The sequence below is a fragment of the Pogoniulus pusillus genome, chromosome 6 (genome assembly GCF_015220805.1).
Source record: "Pogoniulus pusillus isolate bPogPus1 chromosome 6, bPogPus1.pri, whole genome shotgun sequence".
In the NCBI taxonomy this organism is placed as follows: domain Eukaryota; kingdom Metazoa; phylum Chordata; class Aves; order Piciformes; family Lybiidae; genus Pogoniulus; species Pogoniulus pusillus.
In genome coordinates, this window is record NC_087269.1 from 24,098,772 (window position 1) to 24,117,625 (window position 18,854).

Genomic DNA, 18,854 nt, shown 5'->3' on the forward strand with positions numbered 1-18,854 from the left:
AGAATCACATTCTTGACATACAACACTTATCACAGAATCATCTGGGTCCGAAGGAACCTCCAAAGCTCATCCGGTCCAAGCCCTCTGCAGTCAGCAGGGACATCCTTCACTGCAATCCAAACCCAAGATTCACAGAATGGTTTACATTAGGAGGGACCTTAAAGATCACTCAGTTTCAACTCCCTTGGCCTAGGGCAGGGACACCTACCAGATCAGGTTGCTCAAGGCTTCATCCAACCTGGCCTTAATGCCTCCAGGGAGGAAGCATCCACAGCGTGCGTGGGCAGCCTGCTCCAGCGTCATTTAAGTCACCAGTTCTTGTGCCCTCAGAGTTTCATTTAATTTGCAGACATCCACAGACACTTATAAACACTCTGCAGGAGTGACTTCAAAGGGTCTTGGAGATGCTATTCAGCCATCAGAACATGAAGATCTTGTTTCACAGAATGGAAGAGGTTGGAAGGGACCTCAGAGATTGAACACAACCTCTGTGACAAAGCAGGGTCACCCAAGGCAAGTCACACAGAGGAGGAGACTCTACAACCTCTCTGGGCAGGCTGCTTCACGCCTCCAGCAGCCTCACATCAAAAAACTTTCTCCTTGTGCTCAGGTGGAATCTCTTGGGTTCCAGCTTATATCCATTGTTCCTTGTCCCATTATTGGACACTACCAAGAAGAGATTGACACCTTCATCTTGACAGCCACCCCTCAGGTATTAAGAGACATTGAGAAGATTCCCTCTCAGCCTTCCTTCTCTTCTCAAGATCAAACAGCCCAAATAGCTTCAACCTGTTCCAGACCGGCCCCACAGCCTTCCTCATGGCTGATGGAACTTTTTGTACCATTTTCAGAACAACAGCTAAAGTCTTCTGACATTTCCAAAGTTCATTCTTCTAAAGAGCAATTACCCCAAGTCCACCCGAACTGTGCAGCCATCCAGATGTAGCCAGCAAAAGATCAAATGGCAAAGCCAAGAGCTCAAACCATGCTGTCAGCCCACGCTGGAGTCTGGGTAGAAAATAGCAGTGACTCTTAGGAAGGGAAAACAAAACCCACACCAATGTTCCTACTGCTGGGACTCCTGAGAAAGGTCTCCTCTACCCCCAGGCTCTGCACGCAGCAGGATCACCAGATTATCTCTTGAACCAAGAGATCTGGGGATACTCTTCTAAAGTACTTGATTATTATCATGCCAGCAGCAGTAATGGGAAGAAAAAGGTCTGGCAGAAATACAGGGGAGCAGACCTAGAGACACTACAGCAGCAAGCTAAGGTGGAAGAACACCAAGCTACAAGAGAAACAAAACACCCCCAATTATTGCATGAGAGCATTATACATGGCAATTGTGCTCAAGCTTCCAGCCAGCCTATTCTCATAGCAGCACATATGGCATTCCAGAGAGGAAGCAGCTACATGGCAAGAAAGTCCAGTGGTTGCCCGGGGACATACTTGAGGCCCCATCTCTGAAGATACTGCAGGTAAGGCTCAACAGGGCTGTGAGCAAACTGATTTAGTGGAGGATGTCCCTGCTGAGTGCAGAGGGGGTTGGACTGGATATCCTTCAGAGGTCCCTGCCAGCCCAAACCAGTCTGTGATTCTATGAAACAATCCAGGAAAGCAAACAACTACATTAGGCAAGGCGAGGCTGAATGTTGAGGGCTAGATGATGCCAGTGGCACACACTGTGGAAAGAAGGGACATTTACAAGGCCAACATCATCTCTCCTTTGGCTGAGGTCAGCTCTTGCCAGCCACTCAGTTCACTGAAATTCTATTTTGCCACTGAACCCCCAGACACCAGCCTGCTTTCAATATGCCCTTGACACTGCTTCGGCTCACTTGGCCATTCAGCTTTGGTTGTTTCATTTTCACGTATGGTAATTTAATCCCAGAGCAGCTTTTCCAGAGCTGAGAAGGCCTCTCCATACTAGAGAGCTCTGCAGATAATGGTCCTGTTCTTTACTTGCCTTTAAATTTCTGAATCCTCTAGAAATGTGAGAATTTGGGGTGTTTCAGTGGTATCTAACAGCAAAGCAGAGTGCCCAGGAGGACACAGAAGTCCTTCATCGCCACAGATGAAACAGAACCATTCTCTAGCCTGAGGCCCAGAAAGGATCAACAGTTACACTTTCAATTAGGGCTGGTAAGGTTTGTGATGAGGTTTCTTATGGAAAGTTAAAATGCACACTGGTAGATTAATCACAGAAGGGAAGGGGCTGGGAGAGACCTCCAGAGATCATCAGGTCTAACCCTCCTGCCAGAGCCTTGGGCAGCTCAAGCAGGAACATGTTTAAGTTGGCTTTGAAAGTCTCCAAAGGAGGAGACTCTGCAGCCTCTCTGGGCAGCCTGCTCCAGACCTCCAGCACCCACACAACAAACAAGATGAGGTGGAATCTCCTGGGTTCTAGCTTATATCCATTATTCCATGTCCTATTACCAGGTGTCACTGACAAGAGCCTGGGCCCTTCCTCTTGCCCCCCACCCCTCAGACACTGTTCGAATCCCCTCCCAGCCTTTTCTTCTCTGGACTGAACAGCCCCAGGTCTCTCAGTGTGTCTTCAATAGTAGAGCTGTTCCTGTCCCTTTATCATCCTCATAGCCTCCACTGGACTCTCTCCAGCAGATCCCTGTCTCTCTTCACAGAAACACGTAGGTTGGCAAAGCCCCTCAAGATCACCAAGTCCAACCTATAACCCTACTCTATAAGCCTGCTCCTGTGCCTTTAAGACGTCCCTCTTGAAGTGAGTCCAACCCTCCTGGACTCCTAAATTCTTCAGAATAGCTTCCATAGGGACTCTGTCCATCAGCCTCCTAAACAGGCCCAAGTCTGCCCTCCGGAAGCCCAAGGTGTCAGTTTTACTGACTCCTCTCCTTGTTTCCCCAGGGGTAGAGAAATGAATCATTTCATGATTGCTGTGCCCCAGACATTCTCCAACCTCTACTTTCCTCACTAGTTTTTCTCTGTTCACAAGAAGCAGATCCAGGAGCGCCCCTTCCCTGGTTTGCTCTTGCACCAAATGTGCTAGGAACTTACCCTTCACACGCTTGAGGAATCTCCAGCACTGCTCTCTCACTGCTGTGTTGTATTTCCAGCAGACATTGGGGAAGTTGAAGTCTCCCATAAGAAAAAAGGGGCAGCAATCATGAGACCTCTCTCAACTGCTTATAAACATTTTTATCTACTTCTTCATCCTGATTGGGTGGTCTATAGCATACTCCCATCAAACATCACGCCTGTTGCCCTCACTCCTGATTCTCACCCATGACAGCTCAGCCCCAGTGGCACTTTCATTAGTGGGTGTTGTTTCATATGCTTTCCTAACACCAAGGGCCTCTCAGCCACCTCTTCTACCTTGCCTATCTCTTCTGAAGGGTCAGTACCTTTTGACTACAACACTCCAGCTGTGGGAGCCATTCCAGCAGGTTCCTGTGATGGCTGCCCTGTCAGTTACCTTGTATCACAACAGCCTCCAGCTCCTTCTGTTTACTGCCCATGCTGCATGCATTTCAGGGCGGGAGTTAAGTACATTGTTTTAAACCTTGAAGGGGGGAAGTCCTTCTGGTTGTCTAAGATACTAACACACTGCTCCTCGAGTGATGGACTACTACCCCCAGGGTTCTCAGCAAGGCCAGCTACATTCTCACCCCCCCCCCCCCCCGAAACTAGTTTAAAGCCCTCTCAATGAGCCCAGCCCAACTCATGCACAAGGATTTGCGTTCCCTTACAGAGCAGATGAACTCCATCTGTCACCAGTAGTTCTGGTGCCAAGAACACTTCCCTGTGGTCAAAACCCCCAAAGCTCTGCTGATGGCACCATCCTGTGAGACATGCATTAACTTAACGGAGTTTCCTTTTCCTTTCAGTATCACTTGCTATCACTGCAGAGATTAAGGAGATCACCACTTGTGCTCCTAAACCCTCAAGTAACCTCTCCCAAGGCCCTGAAGTCTTTTCTGACTTCTTTGGAACTCCTGTACATTGCTTCATCACTCCCAATCTGCATAACCAGCGGCAGGTAATAGTCATACAAGAGTGGGGAGCCTCTAAGAAATGTCCCTAAGCTGTGCCCCGGGCAGGCAGCAGACCTCCCTGGGGAATGGATCAGGCTTGCAAATAGAATCATAGAATCAACCAGGTTGGAAGAGACCTCCAAGATCATCCAGTCCAACCTATCACCCAGCCCTAGCCAGTCAACTGGACCACAGCACTAAGTGCCTCATCCAGTCTTTTCTTGAACACCCCCAGGGATGGCGACTCCACCACCTCCCTGGACAGCCCATTCCAATGCCAATCACTCTGCCAACAACTTCCTCCTCACATCCAGCCTATACTTCCCCCAGCACAATTCAGTTCCCCTGAGAAGGGAATCCCCTAGTATTATCATCTTCATTTCTTCCTTGTTTGCACTAGTCCTAAATCTTGGGACCAGCAGGCAAGTCCTGGGTAGCTGAGTGCATGGAGATTCATTTCCATCCTCATTCACCTGGCCTTCTGTTGCAAGGGCACTTTACCTGCTGTGTGTGGACAAGTGGGAAGGCTGGGGGGATAGGGAGTGGACTAGCCTGCTTTCCTGCCTTGCCAGAGAGGGACCTGTCTCCATCCCATCTCATCTCTTCTCTTCTAATGGGCACCTGAATCTCTTCCCTCCTGTTTCTTGAGTCACCTCACTCTGCTAGTGGGGTCTGCAGAGCCTGGTACTATACAACCCTTTCACATTTCCTAATAGACCTTAGACTTTCATCCTCCAGCTCAGCCACCAGGCTAAGCAGATCTTCAATTTGCTCACACCTAGCACAGGTGTTGCCTCCACTGCTCTCTGTTTCAAGTGCCAGGCTCCACTCCTCACTGCAGCCTTTATGCTTGTATGTGGCCTCCAATTGTGTGTGGGGCAGAGCAGAAGGGTATGAGAACCTCCCTAGACTTGGACACACTTTCACTAATGTACCGCAAGATAGTGTTTGCCTTCATGGTGACGAGGGAACATTGTTGGCCCAGATCTGTGGAGCCTTCAAGTGTGCAAGAAAATTTATCAGAAACCAAATAAATCTGCTAACAGAGAACCTTGGAAGAGCAAGAGGCACTGATGGGCAGCAACCCTGTAATTCCAGCTTGCACAAACTCTGTGAACAAAGCAGAATCTCTAGAAGACAGGATCCTGTTACTCCTAATTACACTGTTCCTCATTAATTACGTGATGACTGCATAGAGGCAATCTTCTCTAGCATGTGGCAGGTCTCCACAGTCCAATCCCCTCTGCACCCAGCAGGGACATCCTCAGTTGCCCACAGCCCTGCCCAGCCTCACCTGGAATACTTCCAGGGCTGGGGCCTCAACCTGGGCAACCTGTTGCAGTGTTCCAGCAGCCTCCTGGCAAAGAACTTGTTCCTCACATCCAATCTCAACCGGCTCTGCTCTCATTTCAAGCCATTGCCCCTCGCCCTGTCCCTGCAGGCCTTTGCAAACAGTCCCTCTGCAGCCTTCTTGTATCCCCTTCACGTACTGGGATGCTGCTCTAAGGTCTACTCTAGCAGTTTCCCAGTTCTCACTGTGAAGACCTCAGCAGTGGCTGCAATAAAACAGAAACTGTGTGGGGTAACCAGGAGCTCTAGTTCATTCTGTCACTGCAGCTCAGTGCTCTCCAGAGGAGAATAAGTAAAATACGAGTTGGTTCCCAGTGCTACAGAGCCACTACCTAGCATCTCAGGTGGGCATTGGTACTCTGGGGGCTTACTCATCATAATGCTTCCTACAAAGTCCATCTGTAATTCATGGGTAACTGAAAATGGTAAAGAAACAACAAATTCACAGTTAAGACAGGTTAGAAACCACATCAAACTGGGCATTGTCTCAGAAATTTGGGTTTGTTTCTTCTCATCCCTGCCTTGTTCATGTGTAGCCCACAGTATTTATCTAGGTGCTTCTTCCAAAGTCCATTCTCAGGGTTGGCTCCTGTGCTTTGCAGATTTAACTGTCAATAATTTTCATCTGAACTTGAAGCAGGATTTCTGTTTTGGGTTCCAGTTCTCTCTGTGTTGCAAACAACTGCATTGAGCAATTAAAACATCTCCTTAAGCAGGACAAGAGAACAATTCCTGTCAAGAAACTGTTTGAAAGCTTGGGAAGACATCAGGATACAAGAGAAGACATTTCCATCTAGTCAAATGACACCATCGAACTGCTTAACAATACTTTGTAACTGAACAAGCCCACAGAGTGGAGTGCAGGAGTACATACACACATGTAATAGATACAACCTGTGAGGACAGAGAATGTGTTGTCTCATGCCTTATGTCTGCCTTGCAAATCACTCCAATATTTTCTTAGCATTTTCTTAGCTATACCTGTACACAGAACTTGCTGAATGATTGGTCTGTGGTTCTGTAACATCCATTAAGGGCTGAATTTGGAACTCATTTTACATAGTAAATACAAAGGTAGCCTTGAATCAACATGGCCTTAGGTAGCAGCAGATGAGCCCCAGGAGCAGTAGGACAATGATATCCAGTGATGTGGTGCTCATCTTTAGCAATCAGATGGCTTTGGGCTCAGTTAAGTTCTAGCTTAATTTCTGCCATAACTGAGACACTGAGAAAGTTCTCAGCTCTGAGTAAATTCCTCAGACACCTAACATGAAGGCACTGTAGTCAGGAACTGAAGAGCTGGCAGAGATACTTTCATGAACTCAAGTTATCTCAGAAATACAACGCACTGTGGTAGATGTGACCCAAGAACCAACGGCACAGACAGTATCTCCTGTGTCTACTCAAACCTGAGGAGAGTGCAGTGCAATAAGCAGCTGGATTTAACTTGCTCAGTGTGTGCAAGTCCGGGCTTAGAATGTGGAGGTTTCTTCCTCCATTAGATTACTCAGTACTCCTCTGACAACTGTAACACACCCTCTAAGTGTGAATTTCTATCCCACCTTGCTCCTCAAGCTCACCAACTCTCCAGAGGCCCAGCTTTTGTTTTGGGATAGTTTCTTTCCTCGGGTAAACCAGACAAAGAACTCAACACTGCAATGAATAAGCAAGATCCCAGGCCTGCATATGGTGGTTGGCTTGAGAACACATTCCAGAGAAGGAAGCAAACCAAACCAACCTTTTTCAACATCTTGTTCTGTTTGTGGAAGAATTCCACTTTGATGTCACCGCAGACAGGCAGAGGCTGAGGGAACTCAAAGTACATATACTTGTCTTCACGTCTGGAGGGTCCTGAAGGGGAGGTGAAGATTTTAACCTTCAGCTGGTACACCACAAACTGAGGATCTGCAGGGTGAAACAGCGGCACTTTGTTAAGAAAATGTCTTCAGAGTGTCCAAGGGCACAGTATTAGTGTCAGAATCACAGCCACCAGCTAGGGTGCTGAAAAGGTAAATCCGAGGTTAGTGCTGCAAGGCCTCCAACTTTGTTAGACATAGACGGAAGCAACAAAGCAGATTTCTGTCCTTTGCAGCACCAGCCGGCAACCACAGGGCCCCTAGGAAGCTGTCATTTCAGAGAGTCATAGAATGGGTTCGGTTGGAAGGGACCTCAAAGACCATCCAGTTCCAACTCCCTGCCATGGGCAGGGATGCCTCCCACCAGGCACAGCTTGCTCAAAGCCTCGTCCCACCTGGCCTTCAACACCTCCAGGCAGGGGGCAGCTACAGCTTCCCTAGGCAACCTGTGCCAGTGTCTCCCCAACCTCACTCTCAGCAAGTTCTTCCCCATCTCCACTCTCAGTCACCCCTCTCCCAGCTCAAAGCCACCGTTCCTCATCCTGGCACCCCCAGCCCTTGTCCAAAGTCCCTCCCTAGCAATCCTGGAGCCCCCTTCAGGAACTGGAAGGCTGCTCTAAGATGTGCCTGGAGCCTTCTCTTCTCCAGCCTCAACAGCCCCAACTCTCCCAGCCTGTCCCCACAGGGGAGCTTCTCCAGCCCTCTCATCATCTTCATGGGCTCCTCTGGAGCATATCCAGCAGCTACAGGTCATTCTTCTGATGGGAGCCCCAGAGCTGGAGGCAGTGCTGCAGGTGGGGGCTGAGCAGAGCAAAGGGGCAGAATCCCCTCCCTGTGCTGCTGCTCTCCCTGCTCTGGCTGCACCCAGCACACAGCTGCCTCTGGGCTGCCAGCCACCAGTGCTGGCTCCTGGGCAGTTGGTCACCAACTGACACCCCCAAGGCCTTCTCCTCCAGCCTGCTCTCAGCCACTCCTCACTCAGTGTGCATTTGTGCTTGGCATTGCCCTGACTCAGCTGCAGGACCTACACTTGGCCTTGTTGACCTTCACGAGGTTGGCTTGGGCTCATCTCTGCAGCCTGTCCAAGCCCCTCTGGATGGATCCCTTCCCTCCAATTGTCAACAGCACCACACAACCTGGTGTCACCTGCAAGCCTGCTGATTGTGCCTCAGTGCCACTGTCCGTGTCACTGACAAAGGTGTTAGCATTTCTTTTTAGTGGAATGACTACAGAGAAGGACAATTTCATGACTTTTGCTTGCTTCTTGCCTCTTCTCTCTACTAGATGGACATAGGGGGTTTTATTCCCTTCTCATGTCTTCCTCCAACAGCAGAGCGGTCATGTCAGCATAAACTCATTTCTACTCTGACACAAACAGAACTGTTGCGCCAAAAGGACCCAGCTGAACACTAATACACAAACTGGCCTGCACCCATATGCAGTAAGGACACAGACCTTCAGCCTGTCCTGCAAATCACTATCACCAAAGAAGTGCCAGCGACAGCAGAACTCTCCAAATTAATTCTGCAGGGATCTGACCTTGGGTTTTGGTGCAGACTAAGCTCATTTTCTTTGCAAAGTGCCAGACATTAGCAGGAGAGTCAGAGATACTAAATGGAATCTATTCCAAGAAGTCTTCAGCATTTGTTCTACACTTCCCTGTATCAGGTGCAGAATGCTCTCTACCCAGTACACACTGAGCCATGCACTCTGGAGAAGAGGAGGCTGAGGGGAGACCTCATTGCTCTCTACAGCTTCCTGGAAGCAGTTTGCAGCCAGGTGGGGCTTAGTCTCCTCTCCCTAGTATCAGGTGACTGGATGAGAGCAAACAGCCTCAAGTTGCACCACGGCAGGTCTAGGTTGGATGTTAGAAGAAACATCTTCCCTGACAGGATTCTAAACCACTGGAACAAGTATCTCAGAGAGGAGGTTGAATCCCCATCCCTGGAGATGTTTAAACAATGTAGAGGTCATGCAGAAGGACATGGTTTAGCACCAGACTTGGTAGAGTTGTATTTGGTGATCTTACAGGCATTTTCAAACCAAAGCAATTCTGACTCTCTACCCTGCCATAGAGAATGTAGCTATCCTGCAGTCAACTCTGCAGAGCTGTGAAGACTGCTGAGCATACTCAGCACTGCCTTGCTGAATGGCCTAGCTATCAAACTCCTATCACTCCAATCCCCAGACCCATCAAACTCTTCTAGTCCAATAGTCAAAAATTCCCTCGTTGACCAAAAAACAGAAGGCAAATAACCACGCAATCAGATTTCAAGTTACCCTGTGCTGACACAATTCCTACCATGGCAGCAGGTAACAGGAGTGAAGGAGTAACACAGACCATTGGTTTCCAATTCCGAAATGCCATAGAACCACAGAGTGGCTCAGCCTGGAAGGGACCTTGAAGCTCATTCACTCCAACCCCCAGTGCCACAGGCAGGGACAGCTCTCAACCACACTTGGTTACCCAAGGCCTCATCCTCGCTGACTTTTAACTCCTTCAAGAAGGAGGCATCCACAGCCTCCCTGGACAGCCTGCTTCAACACCTCACCACCCCTGTACCAGAGAACTTCTCCCTATCATCACCCTCAGCTTCAAACCATACCCCCTTGTCCTGTCTCAGACACCCTCAAGAAAAGTCTCTCTGCAGCCTTCCTGAAGGATCTCTTCAGGCATTGGCAACAGCTCTGAGGTCTCCCTGGAGTCATCTCCAGGTGGAACACTCCCACCTCCCTCAGCCTGCTCCCACAGCAGAGGTGCTCCAGCCTTCTGATCATCTGGACACACCAGAATTGGATACAGGATTGGAGGTGGGTCCATCAGAGCACAGCCAAGGGGCAGAATCACTGAAAACTCCACAGAAACCTGAAATCCTGCAGAATGCAAAGCCACCAATGGCCAAAGGCATTTTGTCTTCTCAGGTGCTTATCAAATCCAGTTTATCCCCACACCCTGGTGAGCTAGCAGCATCCTAACAGCTTGGCACAAAGGAGAGGATGCTCATGCAGGTGATTCTTACTTGAAGCTTGTTTTTTCAAGTCTAACACAGCATTAAATAAAGTGGTAATTGCAGACATCTGTAGCCTCCACACCTCTACCGTAGAGACAGAGTTTTTTGGCAGAGGCTCCTCCTCCTCTGCATTCAGCTTGCTTGTTTCTCAGTGCATTACATGTTCAGGTGCTGCCTTACTAACGGTGCAATCCCAATCCAAGCCACGGGAGGCTCTGAGGCTAATCACACATTGCAGCAATCCTCACAGCAAAACCATGAGAAAGGCTTTTTCCACTCACAACAGCAATCAAAATGAACACCCATCACTGGGCAGTTTCTGCCTTGGAATGCAGCCCACAGGAGGACAGAAGTGAATTTTGTATTGGTGCTTCAAAGCTGCCAGGATTGCTCTTGACTAGAACAGGGTGCAAAGCAGAGGAATGGTTTATATGCCTCCACAGAAACCTTAGTCTAGACTTAATTAGATATTTACCCAACTAACTGATCAACAGTATCAATCTAGGCTGAAGAGCAGCCCTGAGGAAAAGGATTTGGGAGTGACGAGGGTGCAAAGCTAGAGATGAGGCAGCACCAAGCACTGCCAGCTCAGCCCCAGCCTGTCCTGGGCTGGTCCCCAGCAGTGTGGGCAGCAGGGGCAGGGAGGGGATTCTGTCCCTCTGCTGGGCTCTGCTGAGACCCTCCCTGCAGTGCTGGGGCAGCTCTGGAGTCCTCAGCACAGCACAGACAGGGACCTGTTGGAGCAGGGCCAGAGGAGGCCACAGCAGTGCTGGCAGGGCTGGAAGGGCTCTGCTGTGAGGCCAGGCTGGCAGGTTCAGCCTGCAGAGGAGAAGGCTCCAGGGACACCTTCTGGAGGCTTTGCAGTGCTTCAAGGGACTCAGCAGAGAGCTAGGGACAGTTTTGAGCAGGGCCTGCTGGGGCAGGACAAGGGGGTATGGTTTGAATTGAAAGAGGGAGATTGAGGAGAGAAGGCAGAAATGTTGGACAGTGAGGGTGGGGAGAGCCTGGCCCAGGCTGCCCAGAGAGGTGGCAGCTGCCCCATGGCTGGCACCATTGCAGGTCAGATTGTGCAGGGCTACGAGCAACCTGCTTTGGTTGGGGACGGCCCTGCTGAGTGCAGGGGGTTGGACTGGATGCCTTTTAAATCTCAAGCACTATGTGAGCTTATGCCTTACTTTCTGAACAACGTGGCAACAACAATGCTGCTGCATAAGAAGCCAACGCATCATTAACCTGAGGTTTTCCAGTAATTTTTGTTCCCCAGGAGTTGAAAAGTTAAAAATGCCTTCTAATAAAGAAGCAGCAAATCTCTGAGCACATCTATGGCACAGCTTAGATTCAGACATGGGTAGCTGTGGTAAATACTTCCAATTTAAAACTGCAGACAAACAATCATGCAAGTCCTTAGCAGACCTCAGCTTAACTCCACCTGTCAGGATGCTAATGGCCACACTAACACAGTGAAGTGCTGAAGTATGATCTTCCCCTCCAACATCTGCAGGTCTTCATGGCAGGCAACAGAGTGGGAACCATCACAACTTCACAGATTGCTGTGGGTTAGAAGGGACCTTCAAAGGGCATCTTGTCCAACCTCCCTGCAGACACTGGGGACACCTCCAACTAGATGTGGCCCTGGGCAGCCTGCTCAAGTCTCACTTTGAATGTCTCCAGAGATGACCTCAAGCACAGCCCTGGAGTCTCTCCCCACCCTCACTGTGCACAACTCCCTCCTGATGTCCAACCTACATCTGCCCTGCTCCACTTCAAAACCATTCAGCCTATCCCCACAGGCCCTTCTGAACAAACAGTCCCTCCCCAGTCTGCCTGGAGGTCCCCTTCAGATATGAAATGCAGCTCTAAGATCTTCCTGGAGGCTTCTCCAGGCAGAACAGCCACAACTCTCCCAGCCTGTGCCCAGAGCAGAGTTTCTCCAGGCTTCTTGATCATCTCTGTGGCCTCCTCTGGACCCTCTCCACCAGGTCCAGGTTTCTCTTGTGCTGAGGGCTCCAGAGCTACACATAGCAGTGCAGGTGAGGTCTACCCAGAGCAGAGGAGCAGGATCCTCTCTCCCCATCTCTGGTTTGGATGCAGCCCTGACTGCCATTGGCCTTCCCAAAAATCCCATCATCACCAAACCAAGCTGACAGGCTGCCAAGTTTTCCTTGAGAGCTCAGGGAGGTGAGGGGTGTGCTGGGTACTTACTGCAAGTTCCGCTGCTGAACATGGGAATTGTTTCAAACATCATCTTGTGGAACAGCAGTGCCACTGGTCTGTAATCCAGGTGATTCTTTAACAGGTAGCTATAATAGTATACATAGCGTCTCTGACTGGGAATTGTCACTCCCTGAAGAGAGGGAAAACAAACATCAGAACCCATCAGGACCATTTACAAGCATCACTAACAGAGCCCCCACCATTAACCTCAGAATCACAGAACGTGAGGGGTTGGAAGTGACCTCCAAAGATCATTCAGGCCAACTCCTGCTGCCAGGGCAGGTCACACAGGAACATCCATCTGGGTGGCTTTGAATGTCTCCAGAGAAGGAGACTCCCCAACCTCTCTGGGCAGCCTGCTCCAGGCCTCCAGCACCCTCACAGGGACAAAGTTTCCCCTCCTGTTCCTGGGGCACCTCCTTTGCTCCAGCTGGCACCGGTGCCCCTTGTGATGTCCTTGGTCACCCCTGGGCAGAGCCTGGCTGTGTCCTCCTGACACTGCCCTGCACATCTTCAGCACAGCACTGAGGGCAGCCCTCAGGTTCTTCTGCTGCCAGCTCCCAGCCCCAGCTTGGGGACTCTGGGCTGCACTCCCTCAAGCAGTTCCCTGAGGTCCTTCTCATCATAAAATTATAGCATCAAGCAGGTTGGAAGAGACCTCCAAGATCATCCAGTCCAACCTAGCACCCAGCCCTATCCAATCAACTAGACCATGGCACTAAGTGCCCCAGCCAGGCTTTGCTTCAACACCTCCAGGGACAGCAACTCCACCACCTCCCTGGGCAGCCCATTCCAATGCCACTCACTCTCTCTGCCAACAACTTCCTCCTAACATCCAGCCTAGACCTCCCCCAGCACAGCTTTAAACTGTATCCTCCTGTTCAGTTTCTGGGTGCTTGGGAGAAGAGATCAACTCCACCTGGCTACAGCCTTCCTGCCCAGAAGTGTGACACAAGATTCCAGATGTGGCCTCAGCAGAGCAGAGTAGAAGGGCAGCAGAACCTCACTTGACCTGCTCACCACTCCCCTTCTAACCTGTCCCAAGGGCACATTGCTGCCTCTACTGCTCCATGGAGTTGTTCTTCCCAGCTGCCAGACTCTACTCTTGTACTTGATAGATTTCATTCCATTGCTCCCCGTCCAGCTCTGCAGCCTGTCCAGGTCTGCCTGATGGCAGTGGAGCTTGAGTTGTTGTTCCCAGACACTGCTCTCAGTTTGGTGTCATCAGCAAAGTTGCTGACAGAAGGTAACTCAAGGCAAATAAACCATGAATGCCAAGGCAGCTGAAGCACCTGGAGGAAGCCATCATGGATTATGCTGAGTAGACTCTGCACCAGCTCCACTGCAGACCACAAAGTCCAGCGAGCAGGTAAGGGCTGCACTGCTTCCTCCACTGCACAGGCACTGCCTTGAAGCTTTTTAGTGCAAGACCTGTGGCATTTCTTCATTGTGGATCAGCCTGGGCACCTTAAGGACTAGCAAATCATACAATCGACCAGGTTGGAAGAGACCTCCAAGATCATCCAGTCCAACCTATCACCCAGCCCTATCCAGTCAACTAGACCATGGCACTAAGTGCCCCATCCAGGCTTTTCTTGAAGACCTCCAGGGACGGTGCCTCCACCACCTCCCTGGGCAGCCCATTCCAATGCCAATCACTCTCTCTGTGAAGAACTTCCTCCTAACATCCAGCCTATACCTACCCTGGCACAACTTGAGACTGTGTCCCCTTGTTCTATTGCTGGTTGCCTGGGAGAAGAGGCCACCCCCCACCTGGCTACAATGCCCCTTCAGGTAGTTGTAGACAGTAATAAGATCACCCCTGAGCCTCCTCTTCTCCAGGCTAAACAGCCCCAGCTCCCTCAGCCTCTCCTCATAGGGTTTGTGTTCCAGGCCCCTCACCAGCCTCGTCGCCCTTCTCTGGACACGTTCCAGCACCTCAACATCTCTCTTGAATTGAGGGGCCCAGAACTGGACACAGTACTCAAGGTGTGGTCTGACCAGTGCTGAGTACAGGGGAAGAATAACCTCCCTTGTCCTACTGGCCACACTATTCCTGATGCAGGCCAGGATGCCATTGGCTCTCTTGGCCACCTGGGCCCACCTCTGAATCATTCCCTCTACACATTCCCCCTTTCCCTAGACACATGCCCACAGTTTCTGTACTCATCCTGCAGAGTACCAAAGAGGAAACTGCTTGCACACATTAGCTGGCACCAAGCAATTAATTGCACAGCACAAGGAGAAGACTGGTTTTCCAGTTCCTTCACTATGCTGGTCCAAACATTCATCTCAAGCCGCGAAGTAAAGAAGGATGATGTGCTAGTTTGAAGCTAGCTAGAATGTTTTGGTGAGAAGAACTAGATCACAGGCTGTGAAAGGAAAACAATGGTGATGTCCACTTCCCTCAGAAGTCTCACTGAGGAGTTTGGGAAGAAGAAATGAAAACATTAGATAACACTCTCTCCATTTTCTCACTCTCTGGCTTGGGCTGCTGACTGAGCTGCATCTCCCTAACATCACCTTCCATTTGGCCTAACCCACCTTTGCTTCTTAACCTCTTGGCTGAACCTCTATTCTTCCTTGGGACAGGGGTAAGGTTGAGAGGGGCAGGGGGAAAGGGGCAGGGGTGGGTGAGAGCCCCTCCTGGGGACTCCGGTTTCTGGGAGGGGAGTTGTGTTTCTGTATTACCTTTTACCTTGTATATTTCTGTATATAACTGTATATACTGTAAATAGCTGCTTGTTTATTGTGCTAGCTGTAAATAAACAGCTTAGTTCATATTCCCAGAGCTGGCTGAGACTAGTCTGGGTAATTTCTAAAGCAGGGGGGCAGGGAACACCCAAACCATCACAGATGACAGCTTTTTTCCCATGTGTTAAACACCTCAGATACCCTGTGGAGCAAGGAAAAGAGAGTTTCATGCAGCTGATTCTTATGAGGGTGTGGAGTGTCAGATGTCCAAGCAGAAGGACCTGTCAACATACTCTGCTTTTTCAAGCAGAGGAACCACAGATGAAGTCAGTAGATTATAACTTTCTCTGCTGCTACCACCGTACTCAATACCAACACTACCTTTAGGTACAAAATGGCCTTCTGAAACATGTTCACACGACTCCCAGAGTAGAAAGTTTTATCAACAGAATCACAGAATGGTCTGAGCTGGAAAGGATGTCCAGAGGTCATCCAGTTCAATCCCTGCTGCACTCAGCAGGGACATCCCCCATTAGAGCAGGCTGCCCACAGCCCTGTCCAACCTCACTTTGAATATCTCCAGGGCTGGGGCCTCAACCACCTCCCTGGGCAACCTGTTGCAGTGTTCCAGCAGCCTCATGGCAAAGAGCTTGTTCCTCTCATCTAATCTCAGTCTGCTCTCGTTTCAAACCACTGCCTCTAGTCCTGGCTCTGCAGGCCCCAGTACCCAAAGGACTTCTCAGTTCAATTACAACTTGCTTTCAGAACAGAACCAGAGAACATTTTAATTGCCGACTTGAAATTGGCCTTAAACTTCAACTAAGGGAACAGTTTTCAAGTTCTTTCATCCAACATTTTTTTATCTTTATCACTTCTGCTTGAAAATAATTTAACTTCCCAGCAAATGCATCCCATGGAGTACAACCACCCACGCTTACAACTGCAGCAGGAAGGAAACTTTCAGATTCAAATCAGATGTGAACTGGAGGGAAACAGAAAGGTTTTCATAGAGGAGTCCATCAGCATTTGCCTCACAAAACCTACAACACAGCATCTCTATAAACTATTGCTTCAGATACCTGCTCCACCTGACACCAGCCATAAACCACAAGTAGCCTCCTGGCTTTTAATTTGCAGAACTGTCAGGGATGGAATCACAGAATCAAGCAGGTTGGAAGAGACCTCCAAGCTCATTCAGCCCAACCTATCACCCAGCCCTAGACAATCAACCAGACCACGGCACTAAGTGCCCCAGCCAGGCTTGGCTTCAACACTTCCAGGGATGGAGACTCCATCACCTCCCTGGCCAGCCCATTCCGATGCCAATCACTCTCTCTGCCAACAACTTCCTAACAACATCCAGCGTGAACCTGCCCTGGCACAGCTTGAGGCTGTGTCCCCTTCTTCTGTTGCTGAGTGCCTGGCAGAAGAGCCCAACCCCACTTGGCTATGACCTCCTTTCAGGTAGTTGTAGAGACCAATGAGGGCTGCCCTGAGCCTTCTCTTCTGCAGGCTGCACACCCCCAGCTCCCTCAGCCTCTCCTCACAGGGCTGTGCCCCAGGACTCTCACCAGCTTCCTTGCACTTCTCTAAACATCTTCCAGCACCTCAATATCTCTCTTGAACGGAGGAGCCCACAACTGGACACAGTACTCAAGGTGTGGCCTGAGCAGTGCTGAGCACAGGGGCAGAAGAACCTCCCTTGTCCTGCTGGCCACACTGCTCCTGAGACAGGCCAGGATGCCATTGGCTCTGCTGCCCACCTGGGCACACTGCTGCCTCATCTTCAGCTCCTCTCTACCAGCATCCTCAGGTCCCTCTCTGCCTGGCTGCTCTCAGCCACTCAGTCCCCAGCCTGTAGTGCTGCTTGGGGTTGTTGTGGCCAAAGTGTAGAACTCTGCACTTGGCCTTGTTCAATCTCAGCCCTAGCCAGTCAACTAGACCATGCACTAAGTGCCTCATCCAGTCTTTTCTTGAAGACCTCCAGGGACAGTGACTCCACCACCTCCCTGGGCAGCCCATTCCAATGGCAAATCACTCTTTCTGTGAAGAACTTCCTCCTAACATCCAGCCTGAACCTGCCCTGGCACAACTTGAGACTGTGTCCTCTTGTTCTACTGCTTGTTGCCTGGGAGAAGAGACCAACCCCCACCTGGCTACAACCTCCTTTTCCCTTAATCCCTTTAGAAGCTCCTTGCCCATCCAGTCTGGCTGTGTCACTCATAGACTCACCTTTGGGCACATTGGGACAGCCTGTTCCTGCGCCATCAGGACTTCATTCTTGAAGTAGATCCAGCCTTCCTTGACCCCAGTTCCAGCCCCTGTCATGGGCAGGGACACCTCACACTAGATCAGGTTGCCCAGAGACACATCCAGCCTGGCCTTGAAAACCCCCTCTGCACTCAACAGGGACATCCTCCACTAGATCAGGTAGCCTGGAGTCCTGTCAAGACTCACATTGAGTATTTCCAGGGATGGAGCTTCAACCACCTCCCTGGGTATCCTGCTGCAGTGTTCCAGCAGCCTCCTGGCAAAGAACTTGTTCCTCACATCCAATCTCAACCGGCTCTGCTCTAGTTTGAAGCCATTGCTTCCAGTTGTGTCTCTGCAGGCCTTTGGGAACAGTCCCTCTGCAGTCTTCTTGTAGCCCCCTTCAGGTACTGGGAGGCTGCTCTAAGGTCTCCCTGGAACCTTCTCTTCTCCAGGCTGAACAACCCCAGCTCCTTTATCCTGTCCTCATAGCAGAGGTGCTCCAATCCCCTGATCATTTTAATGACCCTCCTTGTGGGAGAGTTCTCCCGCAGTGGGGCATGAGCTGTAAACATGAGACCTTGTGATGGGAGATGTCCTTGAGCTTGCAGGCTCAAGGAAGCTAGGCTGTGGACAAGTGAGCAACCCACGCACATCTGCAGAGGGCTGAGCCTGCCAGCCCCCTGGGGTGGGAACCACAGGTTGTTTGGCACAGGGTAAGCCTATTTGCGCCTTGCACATGGCTTTGGGCCAATCTGTACTGTCCACTTGTGCCAGCCCCAGGCTGGCTGGATACACCTCCTCTGAGTGCTATATAAGACACTGCACTACCCTAATAAAATTGTACTGATGCATAGAAGCTGCTGAGCCGAGTCTTCAGTACCCCGATCTCGCCTCTCGCCAGCCTCCGGACCCCGACACCTCCTCACCATCCTTGGGGGGCTTTCAAATGCTATGTGGAGGGACACGGCTTAGTGTTTACTTCAGCAACGGGTTGAAGTTTGGGATGAATGATCTTGAAGGTCTCTTCCAAACACATTCTGTGACTCTGTGATTTCAAACAGTGGAAGCAGCAGGTTTTATTTAGACTTTGGGGGAGGGCTACTTCTCCCTAAGTTCTGAAAACAGGCTGGACAACTCCAGTTCTTTATCCAGGTTTAGAAAACAGCTTAGGTCCCTTGGTTCACTGAGGAAACAGAAATCAGTCCTGTTCTGCTAGAATGATAGGGACTGATAGACAACTGTTCAGCCAGTACCTTCTAATCTTCTCCTGAAAAAGCTCCCCTTACAGTCTCAAGCTGTGCCAGGTGAAGTCTAGGCTGGATGTTAGGAGGAAGATCTACACAGAGAGAGCGATTTGCCATTGGAATGGGCTGCCCAGGGAGGTTGTGGAGTTGCTGTCCCTGGAGGTGTTCAAGTGAAGCCTGGTCTAGCTGGCTGGACAGGGCTGGGTGCTAAGTTGGACTGGA

The 18,854-nt window shown here is 50.3% G+C and overlaps 1 protein-coding gene across 1 annotated transcript in view; it reads right to left on the reverse strand.

The window, feature by feature from the left end:
• Positions 1-18,854, reverse strand: part of PTEN (phosphatase and tensin homolog) — an 83,467-nt gene that overhangs the window by 10,320 nt on the left and 54,293 nt on the right. The window contains exons 9-10 of the mRNA XM_064145566.1: positions 12,430-12,571; positions 7,099-7,265 (exon numbers count right to left, since the gene is read on the reverse strand). Of these exons, the coding sequence (XP_064001636.1) occupies positions 7,099-7,265; positions 12,430-12,571 (309 nt within the window). The remainder of the gene's footprint in view (positions 1-7,098; positions 7,266-12,429; positions 12,572-18,854) is intronic.